The sequence below is a fragment of the Asterias rubens genome, chromosome 18 (genome assembly GCF_902459465.1).
Source record: "Asterias rubens chromosome 18, eAstRub1.3, whole genome shotgun sequence".
Classification (NCBI taxonomy): Eukaryota; Metazoa; Echinodermata; class Asteroidea; order Forcipulatida; family Asteriidae; genus Asterias; species Asterias rubens.
The window spans coordinates 7,814,734-7,837,731 of record NC_047079.1 but is presented as its reverse complement, the minus strand read 5'-3'; the positions used below and the strand labels follow the sequence as shown (position 1 = coordinate 7,837,731).

Genomic DNA, 22,998 nt, shown 5'->3' with positions numbered 1-22,998 from the left:
AGGGCGCTATTTAATAACAGCAGATCGCCCTCTGTTGACTGTTTGGATCGAATCACAACTTGTTGCTAAGACGAAGATGGCGACTTGCATAGGTGAATGAGGAAAAATGAAGGAACTTCTTTCTTCTAGAATGCAACTTTGAGAATAAAAAAGGTGCGCAAAGTAGCTATTGTAGAATATTAACTGTTTGATAAATTACTTTGCATGTGGGAGTTCATGGAAATTCGTGTGTAAATTCGGCGAACAGGGCCGGCACCAATGACTGAGTCATAATGAGTGACAGTGACAGATTATTTTTTTGTGGACAATAAATTTATAATAAATATTGAATAATTTTTCATCATAAAAAGATGCAGTGCAACTTGCTAAATTAATAGTAAATGCAAGTGCACCTTCGCCTTGATCGATGAATGATACGATTCTCTTGTGTTTTTTAGTAAACAACAGGCCTATTTTTATTATTAATAATATTAATGGAAAAGTTTCCGTATGGCGCCACCACTTTTTCATTCGATATGAAATAATATAGTATTTAATTTACCTCAATGAGATATCCCTTTCTGTAAATATGAGTGAAAAAGTGGTGGCGCCATACGGAAAGTTATCCATATTAATTATTTAATATTGTAATATTAAATAAAATCTATTCTTAAATTTATTTTAACAGTGATTATTCGGGATAACTTTCCGTATGGCGCCACCACTTTTTCACTCATTTTTACAAAAAGGGATATATCAATCAGGAAAATTAGATACTATATTATTTTATTGCGAATGAAAAAGTGGTGGCGCCATACGGAAACTTTTCCATTATTTGTATACATCATCAGTGCAACTGCAGTAGTGATACTTTGACTTTGTTGTTTTCAGTGCCCAAAGTCCAAACCAATGAATTGTTCTAAAATCTGAAACAGGGATATTTTGTATCCATTGCAGAAATTATAAAATCTGAAACTACAGGACGAAGAACCAACAAAATGTCGCAGGAACTGGCATATCCCAATCAGGATGGTGATAGTTACCTTCTGGACGACAGCCCAAGCCCAGACGGCGACCTACAATCTCCCGGAGGATTCGAAGCAGCAGAGGGCGGTAGTCACGAGACGCGTCAGTGGATGGAATCAAGCGAGGGACCTTTGGAATATGAAAGCGATCCTGAGATGTGGTCACAGAGCGATGACACGTCACTGACAGGGTGAGAACTCGGGCTACGTTGGATTAAAAAAAAAATCTTTTTTAATTCAACAATGCCAAGCTTAGATCAATTAAAATGTCTGATCCTGAAAATACTCTGTTCAGGCAATTCACTTATATTTTTTTAGCTTTTCATTTTTTTTCATTTGACTCATGTCTGTATTTCCTCACAGGCCAGAAGAAAGTTTAAGTGAGCATGGTAGCGACAGGCCATCGTCCGCTAAACAAAAGTTTAGCCGTCATGAAAAGCTGCGAATGCTGGCTCTCCGGCGCCATCTGGATAACTTAGCAGGTCAGGTACTGGAGAGTGAACACATTATGCAGACAACAAGGTTAGTAGTCAAAGTGTCTACATTTGAAGATGTGGTAATAACTCTACATACCAGTTCATATCAGTTACTTAGCTACTCGTTGATGTCATTAATATCTGCCAAGTTTTTCTGGACTGTCCTCCAGCAGATGTTTTTTAACACCTAAGCATATTCAGAGCGACCTCTATTTTCTGCAGTCAGTTGGACGGCTGACATGAATGTCCTCCCAGACATTATTTTGTATAACAGCACAGCATTCACCTACCATTCATTTCATCTAAAGGGGAACAGAAGGTGCTGGAAATCAAGCTTGTAATATCCCTTTTTCTGGGTGTTTTTTTTCTACGGGTTACCAGCATGAAGTGGTTAACATCGCTCCTTTTAGTGAATGCTCATGTTGTTTGTTCATTTATTATTTATGTATAATATTTATATTTATAATGAAAGGGAAGAGCTGAAGAAATGTCGCACCAAGCTTGAGGCTCTTGAGCTAGAGAAGGAACATGTCCGGGAGCAACTTGCCCTAAATGAAGAGCAAGGTAACATGGCTAACGTTCATCGCCTCAGAAGTAAACTAACTAAGCTGGAAAAGGAGCTACAAGCAGAGGGTGACTTGGAGAAACAGATTGAAGAACGTCTCAGTGAAGCAGAGTAAGTGGTGGGATTGTCTAAAACTGCTAAGCAGAAAATATCACATAACAGATTGACAGGGAACAGTCAACAAGCAATGTAATTAACATTGTATTATGGTTGGTATCCCATTTCCAGTGAGATACCAGTGGAGAGCCGTTGTCAAAATGCCTGAGTTAGCTCAACATGATGATCCCATTTTTGTGAAGCAAACTTTCCTAGCTTAACAAATGTTTTTGCTTGACTTGAACCAATTGGTTGGCTTCCTTGTACCAATGCTGTCATCTGTCAGCTTCTCATTTTGTCTGATCCCTTTTCTTCTTTAGGGTTGGAAAAAATATATGTTTCTGTCTATTTTGTTTCAGGCTGCAACTCTCTAAAGCTGAGCTGGAGCAAGGGAAGTTCATCTTAGCTGAGGAAGATCTTGAGGTACAGGAAGAACGCCTGGAGCAAGAGAGAACGGAGAATGTCATGCAACGAGCTCGGAAGGAAACCATCAAAGTTGTTCAGGCTGACAGACGACGTAGGAATAGAGAAAGGTAGGAAAGGAGGAACAGGGCTAGTTTGGATGTACATTTATCATCAACTCAAAAGGTGAACAATTTCCAATGTAACAAAAATGTTGAGAGATGTTTGCGGTAGCACCATGTGAATATCTCTTTTGTGTTGGTTATGAGAGAAGATGATCAGAGCATACTGATCAAAACGTTGAATCGTTAACTACCAGTTCTTTTCAGAATCAACACTACTCAAAAAAGATCACATGGTTTCACCACAAACCTCTCTTTAATTATACTTCCACCATTCAAAGTTTCAAATCCTACTTAACAATAATGTTGCTTTCTGTTTTTGTAACAGAGACCACATGGCAGCATTGCGTGAGAGAGATCGTAAACATCGTCAAGCGATGAGCGCCGCTCGTCGCTCCAGAGAGGCTGCTGCTAAGTATCTTAAAGAAACGGTTGCCAAGTAAGTACAATAAGATGAGTGACAGACTTCAAGAAATAGTCGCCAAATAATCTGGAGGCCGCAGGCTCAAGTCCTGCTCCAGTCAAATTTTTCTTTGTTCAACCCCAAACTATTTACAAATTTGACGTCAGTGCATGATCTTAATTCTCAGTAAACGTAGATGTTTAGACCTGACATTTAACCTTTGACCTTTCAGGGTTCGTCAGAAGGAAGCAGAGGAAGAAGAACGTCATAAGAATCACATGGACCAGAGAATGAAGACGTTGCTGAATCTTAGAACCGATGTCTCATCAAACAGGGTATGGATGTCTAATCATTAGTTATGTCCATCATTCAAACAGGGTAAAACTATCCAGGGATAGAACTTAGGACGAGTCCTAACTTTAGACTCGTCCTAGGAGATATATTTAATACATAAGGCTAGTCTTAAGTTAGGACGAGTAATTTGTACTTTTTAGGGTGATGTGTAGTTGTCTTCGCTTTTAACACCATTTCACTATTTGCAAGAACTGTCTAGTTTTGTTGTGGGGCATCACAAACTACTTCTATGAAGACTGTGTAATAACAAGTTTTAGCAGTTCTAAAAAGAAACAATGGCGTAAACGTTTCTCTTCCTTCCTTATTTGACCACCAGGAGAATCTTAGAGCACTTCAGGCCAGGAGTCGCTATCTTGCCCGTCAGGAACAAGAAGCTCTGGATCAAGACAGAGCTGCTTTAGCTGAAGCAGGAGAGAATGCTGAGGAGGTGATGTTGAGGCAGCAGAGATTGCAGCAGTTTGAGCAGGAGAAACAGTAAGTAGTGGATGGACTCCAACTATCTTTATTCTGACCCATGTTCACAAACAAAACAGTAAGTATGAGACTTACTCCTTGGTAGTAGAATATAAAGCAAGACAAGTTCTCAAAAGATTAGAATCTACCTAGCAAGTAGATACACATGGTGTTGCCACAAACAAAATACACTGCTGCCTCAATATACAGTGCCTCAAATCACATTATAAGTATTAGACTTGTTATAGTGCTCCCACTATATTGACTATGTTTCCATTTTCACAACGACTGGTTTCAAATAATTGAAAAGATTACCATACTTTTTATATTTCAGTCTCTGTTTGATTTGATTTGATTAAAAAAAGAATAAGACTTATTCACAAGAATGATTATGATATGTTGAAGTAAACCTTTCTTTTTGCTACAGACAACATGAGGCAAGCCAGAAAGAGCGACAAGCCGAGCTCCTGTCACACCTTCTACGTGAAGAGCGTCAAATGAAGAAACGACAAGCTATGTACCCCCAACTCTGGCCTGATGCTAAACGTGATCGAGCCAAACGAGTGACAAGACCAAAGCGCAAAGCAAGAATCATTCGGGAGTATAGCGGTTCATCTTCCATGGAGTATAGCGCTGATATAGAAGAGGCAGCCGTACCAGTAAGTTTGGCAAAACTCACAAAGAATCCAAATATTCTACAGATAAAAGGATCATCAATATTTTGATTCGAACAAGATGTCTAAAAAGTTTCTCCAACTTCGAAAGTTCTGAAGATTTGTAAGAGTTGTTATATTTTTAATGATAATTATTATATCAATACAGCATTTGGAAGACACAAAACTTTTGTAAAACTTTTGAAGGTCTAGAAGAAATTAAGTAAATTCCTTGAGGCAAAGAGCATCATAATGGAAACATCACACCAACCTTTTGTAGAGAAGACAATAAAGATATTTATGAAGTCGTTGTAAACGTGTAAACACAAAACTAAAATACAATAAACTTTGACTCCTATTGATTTCCCTCCTACTTAGAAACTTAACTCTACCAAGATTATCGGAGCTGACATCTCCTCAGATGATGATGATGGTTTCAGTCCGTACGGAGCAACGAGTCGAGATGAACGAGGAGGGAGTGACAGTGAGGATAGGAAAGATGAATTAGCTAAGCCAGAGTTTGAAGGGTTGTGGAACCAACAGCACAAGGCATACAAGGTGAGATCACTCTTTAATGGCATAAAGTCGCTTAGCATAAATTAGCAGGGAATCGGTCAGAAACTGCACAGTGTAAATGGAGTTTTGGCTGGTAATCCATTCTTGCGGCGCTAGATTTTGATTTGCTGCATGATGAGTTTAGGTCTAAAAAAAACAAATGTAACTTTAAATTTACGATTAGTTAGTTCAGTAATTTAAGTGAGTAAAACCAAGGCTGTAATAACCGTAAAAGGTTTTCAGCTATCTGTGATTCCAAAAAAGAATTTATAGTACAGCCTTTTCACAATTATGCCACTGATCGTAGCTTCAAATCCCGTGACCTTTTATTGACCTTTCTATTAACCTAGTCCTATTACTCTGTCCTTAACACTAGGTACCAAAGGAAGATGAAGGCACCTACAATCTCAAGTACCCTAGTAAGATGGAGAGAGACATGATGACAGTGGCTTTAGATAAACATCGAGCAGGTATCGTTAGGAAGCAGGTCGCTGCTGGCAAAGAGTTCAAAGGCTGTCCGTTCTACAGCAAGCCAGATGTCATTCATTTCAAGGCAAGTCAAACCAAACCCCCTTCCCTTTCTTTCTCTGGCCACCCAGACCAGGATTTGAACATTGAACAGCCCAACATGATTATAATAATAGTGCTACTATTTATAAAGTGCCTTTTTACAAAGATTTTAGAGCACTGTACAACAAAGGAGAAACAGTAACTAAGCACTTTGCAACCGATGGAAAAGGCGCTCTACAAAATGCTATTATTATTTCTTATTATTAGATTAGTAAATTAGAATAACATCAAATGAGTTCAGAGCAAGCCCCACTATGTTAACCTCCGCCAGGGTCTAGTTTATTATTATTTCTTATTATTAGATTAGTAAATTAGAATAACATCAAATGAGTTCAGAGCAAGCCCCACTATGTTAACCTCCGCCAGGGTCTAGTTTCATGGAGCTGCTTAAGCAGAAAATACTGCTTAACAATTGTCTACTAAGCAGAAATAAGCATACCAGTCACAAATTGTACAAATGACTTGGTAGTTTGGTTGGGTACCTTATTCTGGTAAGCATAATTTGGTTGTGCTAAGCTATTTTTTTTGCCTAAGCAGCTGTATGAATATGGGCCCAGGCGGTTGTCACTTCTCTTATAACAATAAGAGTCTTTGTCTTGACAGGACTTTGACGTTGGAAAGTCTTACAAGAAGAAAGTGATCCTGACCAACGTCTCGTACAGCGTTAACTTCATCAAGCTTGTTGATCTCTCTGAACACCTCAAGGATTTTATTGATTTACAGTAAGTATCAAAGATGAAGGAGTTCTCTTTTGACAGTTGATGTAATCAAATCATTACTCAAGATTTTGACCAAGGTGTTGGGAAAACAGTCATATCTTGTGCCATTTTAAACATACATGAGTCCTGTGGACCCTGTATGCAAGTGGCATTGTGGATGAGTGCCAGAATTCTTAAAGACAGAAGAACGGTTTTGCAATTTATAAAAGGTTTTAGGTTTGGCTGGATGTCTCAGTTAATAGAGCACCAGTTCGTTAATCTGGAGGTCATTTGTTCAATTTTTGTTTGTTCCAAAACTATTTAAAAACTTACCCAGTCAGTTTTCCCTTGTGGTTTATTTATTGATAATTTATCAAATAATCTGTGTATCTCAATTCACAAAAGATGCTAAGACTGATGTAGATTAAGATTGTATGTAAAGTCTGAAATTTGGGTCATGGATGGGTCATAATCTATATAAAAATTGTATAAGATCAATTGATTTTAATTTTGACTTTGATTTTGATTAGATTTGATCCTCCCGGTCAGATGTCCGCAGGAATGAGCTGTGAGATGATGGTAACATTTAAGCCAATGGTAAGCATTTTAAATGGAATGTATACGCTTGGTAATCACTCTTGAAACGAATGGCAATAAAACCAAGATTGAGTTAGAAGCCTACAACAGCGTTTGATAGTAGAAAGCATTTTGAGAAACATTTCATTTTGAAGTAATGTCATTGTGTAAAACGTGTTATTGTATACATCTACATTTATTAAGGATTAAAACAACCAATCAGTTGGCTTTTAAATTGACTTATTCTCACTTAAATTTAACTATCAATTTTTTAATGCCTTTGTTTGTAGATTTTTATACTGAGTAGTTCTAGAAAGCTTTTCCTTTTCTCCTTTCTTTTAAAATCATAAAATGTAATAACTAAATAAATTAAGGAAATAATTTGTGATGGTAAGTTACTTTTATTTATAAGTGATATATCTCTCCATCTTGTTGTTTATAATCTTAAAATGAAATGAACATTATTTAAATGTTTCTTTAGATCAATGAGGATCTTGACGGTGAAGTTAAGTTCTTGACTCAGACCGGCCCCTTCAATGTTCAAGTGACGTGCTCAACAAAGAAATGTGATGTAAGTTAATCTAAAGTTTCCAGTTTATTTATGTTCTTATTTCTTATATTTATCAGGGTAACCCGTTCACAAATAATGACAGTGACAAATTAAAACATTAAAAAAAAAAAAAATCAAAATAAACAAAAATAAAAGAAAGTGAAGAATTTTCCCATAGCAGGTTTAAAAGATGATTGATATGAATTGACTCTTCTAATTGATTTGTAATATCATAGAGCAGCCTTCATTCACCATTCTTATAAGACAACCAAAATGAGGCTGAAAGGTAAAATAGTCAGGTACCGTAGAATCACTATTCCTTATTGTTATTAAAGACGGGTAACATGACAAAGATGGTACTACTATGGTCTGAAAGTATACTACAACCTTCATGACATCCCCTGTCCTTGAAGGTGTAACAGAATCTGATTTTGTCTTTCTGTTTCTAGTTGTCTGTAGACACTAGTCATGTTGATTTTGGAACTCAAGTCATTGGAGAGACGCTAAAGAAGACCATTACACTCACCAATGAGGGCGCTAAAGGGACGCAATTTGAATTCATCAAGATTACAGGTAAATAAATCCACATCTAACTCCTCATTCTCTCTCTTCAAGTTAATCAAGCATGTTAGAATCGGATATTTTGCCAAGGCATTTTTAAACAATATTTCTGCAGTTTTTTCTCCTCACATCCTCAAGAAGGCATAAATAGACCCCTTGCATAAGACGTCAAAAAACCCACACTGCGTTTACTGAGGTCAAAGGAAGACCTATTATTGGCTGAAAGTTGTTGCGTGGCGTGTACACGCACACACGTTTCCATTGTATGACCTCAGCCATGGCAGCCAATGAAAGGGGTCTACTGAGTTGCTGTAGTATCTTGTAATTGTCAATGCTGTATTTATGTTGTTATTTATCAATTGATTGTAGGAATGAAACAAAACACTCTAACATCCGCCGGTACCTCCCTGGGACGATTGGTAAGTTGTTGTTGTTCTAGGTCTTTGCAAATTCAACTCAAAAAGAAAAGTTTACTATGATCAGAATGTTAACATTTGGAAGTTGATGTAACTATGGTGGCAATAGGAAAAACAACAATTCATGTACAAATTAGTTAATAATAGTTTTTGTATTCTTTTGATCAGACATCTGCTGATATGAGCCTTCGCCCGGATACAGTGAAGGAAGTCGATGTTACCGTTGAGGAGACAAAAGAACCAGCAGGAAAAGTAGAACCTAAGACTGAGGGGCTTAATATACCAGGTATATGGAATTGAAATGAGTTGAATTGAATTGTTCAATTCAAATCAATTCACATTTATTCCATACTGTCAAAAACACAGCATTACAGAATGCATACAATGTAATAGCGAACAGAGTAGTTTAAGGTTTATACAGTCAAAGAAAAGGAACACAATGGAGGCTGCTTTGATAAGCTACGGCTTGTAGTAATCAGCCAGTTAAAGAAAAGGAACACTATGGAGGCTGCTTTGATAAGCTACGGCTTGTAGTAATCAGCCAGTTAAAGAAAAGGAACAGTATGGAGGCTGCTTTGATAAGCTACGGCTTGTAGTAATCAGCCAGTTAAAGAAAAGGAACACTATGGAGGCTGCTTTGATAAGCTACGGCTTGTAGTAATCAGCCAGTTAAAGAAAAGGAACACTATGGAGGCTGCTTTGATAAGCTACAGCTTGTAGTAATCAGCCAGTTAAAGAAAAGGAACACTATGGAGGCTGCTTTGATAAGCTACGGCTTGTAGTAATCAGCCAGTCAAAGAAAAGGAACACTATGGAGGCTGCTTTGATAAGCTACGGCTTGTAGTAATCAGCCAGTTAAAGAAAAGGAACACTATGGAGGCTGCTTTGATAAGCTACGGCTTGTAGTAATCAGCCAGTTAAAGAAAAGGAACACTATGGAGGCTGCTTTGATAAGCTACGGCTTGTAGTAATCAGCCAGTTAAAGAAAAGGAACAGTATGGAGGCTGCTTTGATAAGCTACGGCTTGTAGTAATCAGCCAGTTAAAGAAAAGGAACACTATGGAGGCTGCTTTGATAAGCTACGGCTTGTAGTAATCAGCCAGTCAAAGAAAAGGAACACTATGGAGGCTGCTTTGATAAGCTACGGCTTGTAGTAATCAGCCAGTTAAAGAAAAGGAACACTATGGAGGCTGCTTTGATAAGCTACGGCTTGTAGTAATCAGCCAGTCAAAGAAAAGGAACACTATGGAGGCTGCTTTGATAAGCTACGGCTTGTAGTAATCAGCCAGTTAAAGAAAAGGAACACTATGGAGGCCGCTTTGATAAGCTACGGCTTGTAGAAATCAGCCAGTCAAAGAAAAGGAACACTATGGAGGCTGCTTTGATAAGCTACGGCTTGTAGTAATCAGCCTGTGGACAGACAGATTCATACATAATCAACTTACAACAAGATACATTCCATTCATAAATCTTACACTACTTAATTTAATAAAAATCATTTCCAAAATGTTGGAACAATGTTCACACCTATCTCAACTCTCGTCACTCTGTACTTTATCTTAGAAATAGAACTGACTACTGGTGAAGGAATCAAGGAACCATTGTCAGCAAGGAGTAAGAAGTCAGGGGTTGTGACCATCACTGTTGATGACACAGATGGTAGGTGTCCTTACAATTATTTATTTATTCATTTATTTATCATTAATCACTGTAACCCATTGTCTTATATTAAATAATCCAAAGCACCCACAGCAATTACCGTGGTGCTTTGTGCTTTTGCTGTGATGTCCTTTGCTAAGTTTAAATACCAGGGAGGTGATATCTCAGTTTTTAACCTGAAATACTTTTTTCTTTTATTCTCGCCCCAAAAAAAATCAAACTCAAAATATTTAGTTAAATTTGTTAATTTTTTAAATTTGTTTTAAGTAAGTTCAATTTAAAAAGAAAGTGAATGTAAAACCATATGGAACTCCCCAAATTGCAGAGTAGGACTTTTTGAAAACCAAAGAAAGTGCGTGTTAGCAGGCTTGGTACTCTGGCTTTGTGCTTGCAAACTTTCACATCCCTGAAATACAAACTTTCACACCCCTGAAATACAAACTTTCACACCCCTGAAATACAAACTTTCACACCCCTGAAATACAAACTTTCACACCCCTGAAATACAAACTTTCACACCCCTGAAATACAAACTTTCACACCCCTGAAATACAAACTTTCACACCCCTGAAATACAAACTTTCACACCCCTGAAATACAATGTTTCACACCCCTGAAATACAAACTTTCACACCCCTGAAATACAAACTTTCACACCCCTGAAATACAAACTTTCACACCCCTGAAATACAAACTTTCACACCCCTGAAATACAAACTTTCACACCCCTGAAATACAAACTTTCACACCCCTGAAATACAAACTTTCACACCCCTGAAATACAAACTTTCACACCCCTGAAATACAAACTTTCACACCCCTGAAATACAAACTTTCCACACCCCTGAAATACAAACTTCCACACCCCTGAAATACAAACTTTCACACCCCTGAAATACAAACTTCACACCCCTGAAATACAAACTATCACACCCCTGAAATACAAACTTTCACACCCCTGAAATACAAACTTTCACACCCCTGAAATACAAACTTTCACACCCCTGAAATACAAACTTTCACACCCCTGAAATACAAACTTTCACACCCCTGAAATACAAACTTTCACACCCCTGAAATACAAACTTTCACACCCCTGAAATACAAACTTTCACACCCCTGAAATACAAACTTTCACACCCCTGAAATACAAACTTCCACACCCCTGAAATACAAACTTCCACACCCCTGAAATACAAACTTCCACACCCCTGAAATACAAACTTTCACACCCCTGAAATACAAACTTTCACACCCCTGAAATACAAACTTTCACACCCCTGAAATACAAACTTTCACACCCCTGAAATACAAACTTTCACACCCCTGAAATACAAACCTTCACACCCCTGAAATACAAACTTTCACACCCCTGAAATACAAACTTTCACACCCCTGAAATACAAACTTTCACACCCCTGAAATACAAACTTTCACACCCCTGAAATACAAACTTTCACACCCCTGAAATACAAACTTTCACACCCCTGAAATACAAACTTTCACACCCCTGAAATACAAACTTTTACACCCCTGAAATACAAACTTTCACACCCCTGAAATACAAACTTTCACACCCCTGAAATACAAACTTTCACACCCCTGAAATACAAACTTGAATTTTCCTCCTAGAAGTACCCCTTACCAGAGTGACATTGCTGCGCAGCTTCAAGAGCAAACTTGAAGGCCTGCTGTGATTATTTTATTACTAAATATCTTTTATGATCAATCCATCTTTCCTACAGCGATTGGAACTGAAGCCTTTACTCTTGCCCCAGTTGATCTTGAAGACCTGAGTTCTTGGGATGGGATGCGGATTGGTCAGGTGACTGGAGGAGATATTGGACCTTTCTCATCCATTAAGCTTGAGATTATCTTTAATCCGATGATTCCTGGTGCAGTCGATGTGGACTTTGAGATAAGATTTACAGATCCACTCTCAAATACAGTAAGTTTTCAATTTGTTGAGAAAATAGAATTAGCTGCTGCAAACTGTCACGCACTCTCTACTTTGGAGTTTATATTGTGCTTTTGTGCTCGTGAACTTTGAACCACAATCCTGTATTCGTATTGTATAATACAGCTTTCAGATCGTAACACCTAGTTTATCTTGTTTCTTTGTAGATCCATGCAAAATCAACTGCAGTAGCCATTGATGTTCCTGTGTGGGTCGAACGTCAAAACGTAGATCTAAAGATCTGTATGTTTGATCGATTGTACCAAGACGCTATCGTTGTTAATAACCGAGCCACCACAGCCTTACGTATCAAGTTTGAGGTGTGTAAAGAGCTACGTAGCTACATGGAATTACTTCCTAAGACGGCTTATATACAAGCGCAGTCTCAGTTCTCTGCTCAGCTTAAGTTTCTACCAAGGTAAAGATAGCATCTTATCTTAGTCAGTTGCAACTCTAGGTGTTTTGGCCGCCATTTCACAAAATTTTACCTAACATTTTTTACCTTGCATTTTATTAAAATGAAGGTTAGAGTGGATTGGACATTTTCCTGTTACTTTTTATGTTCCTGTATGTCTTGTTCCTATTCCCAACTAACCTGTTCGTCTGTTGTTCTTATCCAAGGCACAGTCTATTAGATGAAGCTGGTCCATGCTTTGATAAAGAGACAGGGGTTTTGGAAGCTCCGATGACCATCAGAGTTGCTGAACAGGTAAGTCAAGAAAACATTAATACTCGAACCCCACCTGGTGTCGTTGTGGTAGGACCATGCTGATTATTAAAGTTATTGATCAGTTATTTATTTGTATATTCTACTTTTATAAGCCCTAAACTTATAGAAAAATATTCTCATATATAAAAAAGAAAAATATAATGAGGCAACTAGTTGCAGTGCAGTATGTGGTATCTACTCGTGCTAAGCATTATATCTCATGCTTACCAAATTCATAAAATTGTGCCTATAGGATTCTTAAAGTTCATAAAACTGCGCTAACAGGATTTGCCCCTCTGAATGGCACACGGGGTACAGATGATATTTATTTTTATTTATTTTTGGTGATTTCTTTCCAGACTGCTCCAGTGCTTTACACCGTCCATGCCGTGGTGACCAATTCAGACATGGAATTCAGCACTAACTTCATTGACTTTGGGTTTGCTACGATCCATGAATCGGTCATCGCATCGGTCAAGTTAACCAATAAGTCTATTCTGTCTCAGAAGTTTGGATTCGTCAATCTACCTGATGTGAGTATTTTAGCTTAGTGTCTGTTTTTTCTATTTTTTTTCTATTAGAGTTTTTAGTACCCATTATATACCCTTATATGAAATAATAACTATTTGAAATTTGCGCCATTAGTTGAAAGGCTAATTCATTCTTCAAAAATATTTGGATGAGTTTCTTTTGTCTTGAAGTGTTTGAGATTTGTTTTTATCAAAAGGCAAACTAATGCATCTAGCAATCTCTGTGGTTAAATCTGATTGGCTATGAATGTTTGCTGTGGTTGTAAACCTTGACAGTGAATCATGACCATCCGTTTACATTTTGTTGTCTAAACTTTTTGCAATACAGCAATCGCTTTGGTCAAATCATAACGGCTGTGACTGTTGACTGCGGTTATAATTCTAGACAATGAACAATAATCATCCTCTTACATTATTTGATCTGAATAGTATGTTGACGTTCAACCTAACGATGGCTTTGGGACACTCCTACCTCTGGAGACTGTAGACCTAGACATCATCTTCAGCGCTAAGAAAGCCAAGAATTACAGCTTTGAGCTTACCTGCAAGTCAGGAATAAACAGGTAGTTATAACCTCTGACCTATAGCCATACACCTATTGATGACCTTTAACCAAATTCTTTTCCCTAGAGGTCACTTAACTGCTTTGATCTCATTTGGGCCATTACACAAACTGACAAATAACTTCATATTTCACAATTCTCGCGTACTGAATGTATTTTCCATCAATTGTGATCTTAAAAATGTGTGTATGATTGTGACAAACAAATTTCAGTTTATAAGAGATATAACATACACACACGTCTATCCTGTCCCACATTTTGGGAGTCGAAGTCGTGCACAAACATACACAAAGGAATTTACTCCCGAAATGATGCAAATGGTAGACGCACAACATTGTCCAGAAGTGCGTTCCACGTCGTGTAAGTGCTCTAAAAAGTGCATTTACAAATCTATCCTATTTTCTCCCCCATCCTAATCTTGTAGGGACTTCAAGATGTCCTGCAAGGCAGTAGCCGTCCACCCTCCTCTAGAGCTCTCCCACTCTACTATTCACTTTGCAGCTACAGCTATGGAAGACTCTTCCATTACTTCCCTGAGTGTTATTAACTCCCATACCAATGCTAATGAGTTTACCCATCCCGTACCTCGCATTGGTAAAGGGGAGATTGCTCCCGTTGGACCCACGGCATTTGAGTTTGTTGTACCTGAGGGTGTACCGCTAGCTGTGTCACCTGCAGTAGGTGTTGTCAAGCCAGGAAAGGTGAGAATTCAAACCTGCAATCAAAATTTGTTAAAACCTTCCAATACGGTGTCTACTCAAGCAAAAGTTCAGTCTTTTTTCTGACATTATTTTTAACAGCTACATGCAATGTTTTCATCTGAACAGTTTTGAAGAGACATTTCTAAATAGACCCTTTGCATAATACGAAATGCTTCAGGGATGCTGAGGTTATGCGCATATTTTACGCACAAAGAACAGCTACCATCCAATGATTTGCCTCCTTTGACCTCAGTGAGGGCATTTTGTTGACCCCAGTGAGGGCATTTTGTTGGCCTCAATGAGGGCATTTTGTTGGCCTCAATGAGGGCATTTTGTTGGCTTCAGTGAGGGTGCTTTTTAGCCTCAGTGAGGGCGCTTTTTGAGACTGTGACGTCATATGCTATGGGTCTATTGAGTTTCATTAAATTAAAACATTAATTTTTTCCCTCAATCAACAGAAAGCGAAAGTTTCCGTCAAGTTCTGTCCAGAGTTAAGTGTCTCAGACATCAAGGAGGAGGCAGTAAGACTGATAACGAAAACCATGGAGGCAAAAGCTAAATATGAGTTTGAACAAGCGCAACTGGCTGCCAAGAAGAGCACCCTGGAGGGACTGGCTGAAGAAGAAGATGCAAAGGTGGGCAAGATTAGTTCCGGTCGAGCCAACTTTTACTGTCCGTTATCAAACTTGAAGTCATTTAAGGCCTTGAGATTCACTCTTGAAGGAGCACAGGAACTTTCCTCCAATAAGGGCGTTTTATGAGGAAAATGCAAATTTCTATTTGATCGTTGCAAAGGGCACCTCAGCAAAATTCATAGGGCTCACATTAATTGCTGTGGGTGCCATTGGTTAATTCAAGGCCTGCATTCTCATTAGTGAACTAAAAATGCTACAAACTTGTAACATCAAACTGCCTTCATACAAAGAATAACAATTTAGGGAAACTTTGCCTTGGTTCCTCCACAATCATATTTACTCTCTCTCTGTGGAATAATTTTAGAAAGGGAAGAAGTCTGTGAAGAGGAATGTGAAATCACCAACTGGAAAGTCGAAAGGAAGCCCTACCCTTCAGCAAGTTGTGCCACCTAAAGTTGAGAACATCGAGGTTGGGTAAGTTTAGATTAAAGTTCATCAACTCTAATTGCTCGGTGAAATGTTAAGCAACAAAGGAATCAGTAGGATTTGAAACTTTGCATGGTGGAAATACGATATAGAAAGGTTTGTGGTAACACCATGTAATGACAGTGACTATCTCTAATGAGTTGGGGTGGTTTTGAAAAGAACCGTTGGTTTCAACTCGACGTTTTGATCAGTATGCTCTGATCGTCTTCTGGAGAAAGGAATCACCTTTGTAGTAGAGCAAGCTTGTGTTTAGGATTCACTTTATAAAATCAAACCACAACTCTTTAGAACAGGAGAGACTAGGGCCTAATGATATGGCTCTGCTCACTGTAAGCAATGCATTAGCACTTAGGAGGCAGGGAATTGCTTGTGTGCTGGCGTACTTCACAATACTAGACATTCTTCGCTTATACAGCTAGAGCAGAAATTCAGCCCTTGCACTGTCATTGGAGAGTGGTGATGGAAAGCCAAGAATTCGGTGGTATGCAAAGTCATACAATTTGGCCTAGGTCCGAGACACTATTATTTGACTAAAATCTTTTAACTTTTCACCCAGGTCTGATGAGTATTCCTCGGGTAAGACGTCTCTTCTGCGGCAGTTTGCTGGACGGTTTAGCAGCTACTCTATCCCATGCTATGTAGCGTCAGGTCAACCTGGTGACCCTGGGAAACTCCCTTATGAGTAAGTCATGTTTTAATATTCGTCTTGTTTCAATTACAAAAGCATCCATTGGTTGTTAGAAGCAAGCATTGTCAAGATCAGTAATGAGGAAATGGCACAATTAGCGCCAATAACTTGTTCAGTTTTATATGTGGGAGGGAAAACCCCAGATGGGGGAAACCCACGCAATCTGTTAGGGACTGATGAAAACCTAATCCCCCATACAAGGCTCCAGTGGGATAACCTGGATCCACGAAATGAAAGGCAGAAAGAATTCACTGAGCCAACCCATTGATATTGTAAAACTGTCTACACTGTTTTGATTGACTTTTTTTCATATTCTCCACAGTATTCACAACACGCTGTATCTAGAAGTCCACTGCCCAGCGGTCAAGCCTCCATTAGTGGTCATCTCAGACCATGGACGGACAACCACAGACTTTGCAGATATATCAGTCGGTCAAAGAATCATCAAATCCGTCTCCATTCAGAACGTCTCGGACCATGCCCTCGATGTATCCTTTTATTTATTGCAAACTTTGCTGATTCTTCAAGGCGTAGCCCATCGTACTCAAGTTTTGATGGTTAAGTCATTGGAGTGTGGGTTCGAATTCCAGTCAAGACACTTGTGTCTTTGAGCAGGATGCTTTACTATAATTGCTTCTCCTCACCATGGGGTATAAATGGATACCTGCGAGGGTAGAGGTTGATATTATGTTTGAAAAAGCTGTTAGAGTGCCAAGGCAGCTCAGGGCTGTATACAGGAAGCTGATAAAGATATTACAGGAATGTTATTAGCCCAATGACTAGGGCACTAAATTGAATGTCAAGTGCATTGATACGGTTATTTTAAAATGCGCTGTATGAGAACTATCGGTTCAAATTAATATTTATTTTATACTTCTCTTTTCATGATGAAATAATACATTTCAGCAACTGAAGGGGAAATAAATAATTAATCTATGTTCCTAAATAATTCCTCCGGCTTTCCGATGTTTGTAATCCTCATTAAACCTTGACTTGAAGTCAACAGCTTAAATCGACCGTTCTAGACACGAATGGACCGTTCCAACTCCTCAATTCCTTAAGGAGTCTTCCTGTGGATGGAACACACACCCTCCTGGTTGCTTTTGCACCCCTCAATGCCAAAGTGGTAGGTTCCAATGTTTAATAACTTTATATACATGGTGGAAGATTCCAATATTGGAAAAGGTTGATCTCTCAATGTTTCAAACGGCTCACTCTGCTAATTTTCACCTGAACTGAAATAATAAGAGTGAAGATAAACCCTTCATAAACTTAGCTCAAATCACAAACTGTGGTTGACTTCATGGAAAGAGTCATCATGTGGTGATATGTTTAGCCCCGGCATTCTTTCATAGTTGATTGCAGTTTGTGCTGCATCAACATAATATAAACCCTCTATAATGTGCTAATAATAAAACAATCTGTCTTCAAAATATTAATAATCTATGCTACCTGTGACCTATAAGCGCATTGAGACTCTCCTAGGTAAAGCCCTGTATAGGAACTAATATTATTGTTGTTCTGATTATTTCTTGGCAGTATCAAGAGGTTCTAGACATTGACAGTGGTTCAGCCATATTGAGTGTTTGCCTAAAGGGACAAGGCATTAATCCTATCATTAACATTTCACTTAAAGAACCTAAACTAGACCTTGGCTTCGTCATGGCTGGAGAAGAAAATGCTGAATCATTTAAGGTAATGTTTTCAGGCCTTTTGCAAAGAAATTTGCTCAGCAGAATTTTCTGCTTAACAGCTTTATGTCATTGGGCCCTGATATAGATTTTTGTACGAGGAATGGAGTTCCATTATTGTCACTGCACACGCATGTCAAGTGGCAATTGTATCTTAATCATTGTGAATAATTCTTGGATGATTTTTGTACGAGGAATGGAGTTCCATTACCGTCACTGCACACACATGTCAAGTAGCAATTGTATCTTAATCATTGTGAATAATTCTTGGATGATTTTGGAAACTAACTCAAATGACTTTTAATAGAGCTGCTTAAGCAGAAAATATTAATGAACAGTTTCCTGCTCAGCAGAAATAAGCAGGATATCAGTCATATATGATACATATAACATGTTATTTTGGCTGGCAATTTTGTTAGCATAATATTTGTTGTGTTGTGCTTAGCTTGTTTTTGTTGTACCATTTGTTTGAAAACTGTGGCCTGGTTGGATGGCTGAATTTGATTTTTGATGAAGTCAACTGAATGTTATTTGATTGTATATAGCTGGAGAATGTGTCCCCCCTGTCTGTAGACTACAGCATCAAGCTAGCTAGTCTCTCTTTCCAGAAGCACGTCAACCAACAAGGCCTTCCACTATTTGTCAAACGAGACCCATCAGCGGATACTAGAGTTGTTGGGAAGGCTAATTTGAACGGGAGCAGCGTGTTTGACTGTGTTCCCTGTGAGGGGACGCTTCAGCCAGGTATGGTTTACACTACACATTGAACGGGAATATTAATCCAATTTATGTCCACAATTCCTGCCACGGTATTGTTTTACTTTATTTTTGCATTTATTAAGGAACTGTTCAGTATAAAAATAGATGCAAAAAACATAAAAATTAATGTATTCTTGAATTGAATTGAATAAAATTAATCAAACATAGCAAAATAAACTGAGAAAGGTGTTCCAAACTATTTCTATTCTCTTTGTGATCCACAGGTAGCAAGAAAGAAATCACAGTCACCTTCCGACCAGACCACCCCTCTGATCTATTCTCTGATGTAGCCAACATTGAGTTATATGGCAAACACCAGGCACATGCCATTCATCTTAGAGGGGTGGCCAAGTCTAAGATCATGTTCATCATTGGAGGGGATGAGATGAAGCCAGCCGTGGAGAGTTTATCCATTGTTCCAGCTACAGAGGAGGAAGAAGGTATCAAAAAAATGGGTCTTGGTATTTCCCATCAACCTTGGTTTGAATTGATCTTAGCCTTTATTGCAAGTCTGTTTGCGCGAGCCCGAAGAACAGCACAGATGAACAGGCACTGAGTCCACATACAGAGTCTGACTGCGCTAGATTAGAGACCGATAATCAAACCCACACTTTCCTAAATTGAAACGCCAAAGCGCTTGACCAGTCGGAACTTTACTTTTTCTCAAAGTTTCAAAAAATTAACAAGAGGAATTTAAAATTGGTTGACTAATGGCTTACCTTTTTAAAGTGGCTATTTTATAACAAAGCCCACTACAAATGTGTGAACTCAACAAGAAAAATATTCACAAAATTATAGCAAAGATAACTTTATAAGTCCCTCCTATTGGTGATCAGCATGCTCACGTTGTCTGTATTTTCCGCAACTTTGTAAACTCAGTCACTTTTCTGAAAACAAAAACTTACCCCTTTCAAAATTTAACAATGTGAGCAATTTGTAAAAACGAAAATTCGTCACTCTTCTATTATTTTAAGATCCGAAAGCACTGCCTCCTGCCATCCCGCTTCTACTCTCCTTCCGAGCTTTAGGAAAGGAAGATGAAACTATTGCAGCTACTCGGCAGCTTCAAGTGGGTTGTATACGCACCATGGCAGTCAGTCAAAAGAAGGTATGGAGTCTTATCAATCATTTTCGGGTCATGTGCCGCTTTAAATGTCCTGAGAAAATAGAATTAGCTATTGCAAACAACTTACCAACCAAAAAGACCGAGGGTATAAATGCAAAAAACAGTTATTGGCCTGACATTTCGAACCCAGGCAGAGTCTTTCTCGAAGGCAAAATGACAACACAGGTGCTCTAGTAAAAAGAAAATCCTATTAGAATGGTTCTTTATGAAGATAAAGAAAAAAGAACCATTAGTTTTGTTTCTTGACTGCATCTCTTTTGAACTCATTTACCTTGTGCATGTCTCCTCAATTCTACAATCTTAAGTGTTTTAATAGAAATATCAAGTAATTGTTTTATTCTGATCGCCCCTTACCTCTTTCATATTCACTTTTGGATGATTAATTGATTGATTGAATTAAGATATTTAAAACAGAAAAGTTGATATAATGGTTTGATATTCATACTAAACCAGTCGTGTCTTCGCCTTGCATAGAATGGTGAATTCTTCTTTGACAATCTGAACATGATAACACCCAAGGGATTCGCTGTGGACACCCAGCGTGGAATGGTAGAAGCTGGTATGACCAGACCAGTAGTCATCACTTGGACACCACCAAAAGGACATAACGTAAGTCAGTCTGGATAAGTATTTACTTTGATGCTTGATGCTGACAGGAGGAACTAGCAAATGTGTAAAAGTTCTTTACCAATTCTCTACACTGTTTGACTCCTTTTTGATTCTATTAATGTTTCAGCCCAACATGGTCATAGAGGCCAACATTATCATGAATCTGAAAGGTGACGTCTTGGAACGCTACAATCTCCTGCTTCGAGCTCAGGTGGTTACTGAGGAAACGCCATAGCAACAGACAACAGTTTCTTAGACAGGACTTAGCAATCAGTGAGATTGCAATAGTAACAAGACAGGGTACCCCCAAAACCAATAAGGTTGCCATAGTAACCAGTCATGGTACCATAGAAACTATGAGATTGTCATAGCAACCAGTCAAGGGACCCAAGAAACCAATAAGGTTGCCATAACAACAAGTTGGAATGATCTAAGGACCATTTAGGATCACCAAAACAACCAATGCAAATGAACAAACAAAGATTGGTTGACAACGAAAATACAATAAATGACAAATAGTCCATTCTATTTGCCTGTTCCGTTATGATGTCAAAATGTTGGAAAATGCTGTTGTTAAATTCTCATTGTAACGCCAATCAAGGAATCAATGTTGAATTGGTTGCCCATACAAATGGTGCTCAAATTTTATAAACATAAAACGTATCAAGTAAAGAAATGTTAACAACTTGAACACAAATGCATGCATTTTAGCAAACTGTTTGAAAAACTAGCAACAGGTTCCATGGAAAGTTATGCTTTTCATTATTGACTTTAAATTTCACAATAATTTACAAACTAGTTTTGAGATAACTGATTGACTCTCAGTAGAGAGAGGTTAATGTTTTAGATTGGAATGAAGTTTTTATTTGTATAATATTATTTGTCCTTGAAGTGTACAAATGCTATCAAAAAAGTTTGGGAAGTATAAGCTATACAAATTAAATTTGGTGTCTTTCGCAGCGATATTGTATATTTATACTGGATGGAAGTCCAGTGTGTTAATATTCTACACAGTTTCATACCTTTTTCATCTTTCTATTTCTACCATAATTTGCAGCGTACACTATTTGGTGCAATTTCTCTATGTGTATTTAAATAGTTAAATTGGTAGGCGGGGTTTGGAGAGTTGATGGGTCGATGTAGTGTAAACAAAGACTTTATTCGGATATTGTTTTTGTTTACTTTGATCTTGGGGAAATATTACTGTGGGGTTGTTCAGGAAATATTCATATGACTAGCTTTGACTGGTTACAAAAATAAAATTCTATAAGGGAAAGCCACGCTGTAGCCAAAGCCATTGGTTGGCTAGGGCTTTAAACCAGGGACTCTCAAGAACCAGGCTAGTTTTTTACCTTTAAACCTGTTTTAAGTGCGCCAGATTTTTTCCTTCATGCGTAAATACATCGGCGCCGAAAAGTTGTAAAAACAAATGGTTGAATATGCGAGAAACTTACAAGGTCTAACAATTTTGATCAAATGAACTTATTTGTAAAAAGTGTGCTCACTTATAATATTATCATACAACAGTTTTGTAAAAAGTGGCATGGTGTGTTTATTGAATAATAAAAAAAAACTATTGTGAGTTGATGTCACATGTTATAACTCTTGGTTGCTCAACAGTAGTATGTGGATTTTGTTCACAACATGCAGGAGGAAATGTTCAAATGATTTATGAAGGGTGTAATTTCTTTTGATTTTGTTGTGCGTGCTCAATGGATGTGAAATAAATTAAGTTTTGTATTAATGTATTCTCAAACTGAAATAGAAAGATTTGAAATGCTGGATCTATAGTGCCAAAAGTTTGCATTTCTGCCGTGGTAGGGTTTGTAGATCACTTTTGTAGGAGGAAAGTTGAGAACCTGATCTTTATCTATTAATTTATGTGTATGCGAAAGGAACTTTTTAAAGCTTAAGACTTTGAAACTTTGCATGGCGGAAATACGAAATGGAAAGGTTTGCGGTAATGTATCGCCCTTGCTTATTTTGTTTTAACTCGTCATGTACATGTACCTATACAGTATAAATGTCCGGCTCAGCTAACACAATTACTTTTACTGATGTGTCAAAATAATCGCTTGATTGAATGCATTTTTGTCCGCGCATTCCATAGTGTCTGAATCCATAGAGCAAGACTGGCGATAGTGTGACTGTGACCTCGCGGCCTGGCTTTGTGGTGTTGTTGCACTTGTTGGGTGGGTATGCCGCACTGTGGGGCTGCTGCGCTTTTCCCAGGGCCGTAAAATAACAGCTGTCTAAAGGTTCACGTTTGCTGATTGCTGGTACTGCATTTATTTTATACAATTGGTGGTTGTACCCGGCCCGGTCAAGGACAGTCTGAGAAATATTATCGTATTAGGGACTGGTTCCAGAAAATGTTGATTGTTAACAGCTAGATTTGAACAGACTCCGTGAGGCACACGCAGAAGGTAAG

General features: G+C 38.2%; 1 protein-coding gene across 1 annotated transcript; it reads left to right on the top strand.

Annotated features, from left to right (window-relative positions):
• Positions 1-65: 65 nt before the first annotated feature.
• LOC117302329 (cilia- and flagella-associated protein 74-like) lies at positions 66-22,497 on the top strand. Its single transcript, XM_033786225.1, has 35 exons — positions 66-153; positions 937-1,195; positions 1,368-1,526; positions 1,953-2,156; positions 2,501-2,674; positions 2,994-3,104; positions 3,301-3,403; positions 3,739-3,896; positions 4,303-4,534; positions 4,907-5,086; positions 5,460-5,636; positions 6,257-6,375; positions 6,882-6,948; positions 7,409-7,498; positions 7,927-8,050; positions 8,408-8,457; positions 8,623-8,740; positions 10,018-10,113; positions 11,859-12,061; positions 12,238-12,488; positions 12,692-12,779; positions 13,139-13,312; positions 13,739-13,872; positions 14,297-14,573; positions 15,032-15,208; positions 15,573-15,682; positions 16,251-16,376; positions 16,705-16,870; positions 17,389-17,508; positions 17,922-18,077; positions 18,619-18,817; positions 19,057-19,272; positions 19,807-19,940; positions 20,433-20,567; positions 20,695-22,497. Exons 2-35 carry the CDS (start codon positions 978-980, stop codon positions 20,800-20,802), a joined length of 5,154 nt encoding a protein of 1,717 aa, XP_033642116.1. The 5' UTR covers positions 66-153; positions 937-977; the 3' UTR covers positions 20,803-22,497.
• Positions 22,498-22,998: the final 501 nt, after the last annotated feature.

Coding starts and splice junctions, on each gene's coding strand:
- LOC117302329 (XM_033786225.1), top strand. CDS start 978: ATGTCGCAGGAACTGGCATATCCCAATCAGGATGGTGATAGTTACCTT. Junction 7,499..7,926: donor GCTCAACAAAGAAATGTGAT/GTAAGTTAATCT, acceptor TTCTGTTTCTAG/TTGTCTGTAGACACTAGTCA. Junction 15,209..15,572: donor CTGAAGAAGAAGATGCAAAG/GTGGGCAAGATT, acceptor GAATAATTTTAG/AAAGGGAAGAAGTCTGTGAA.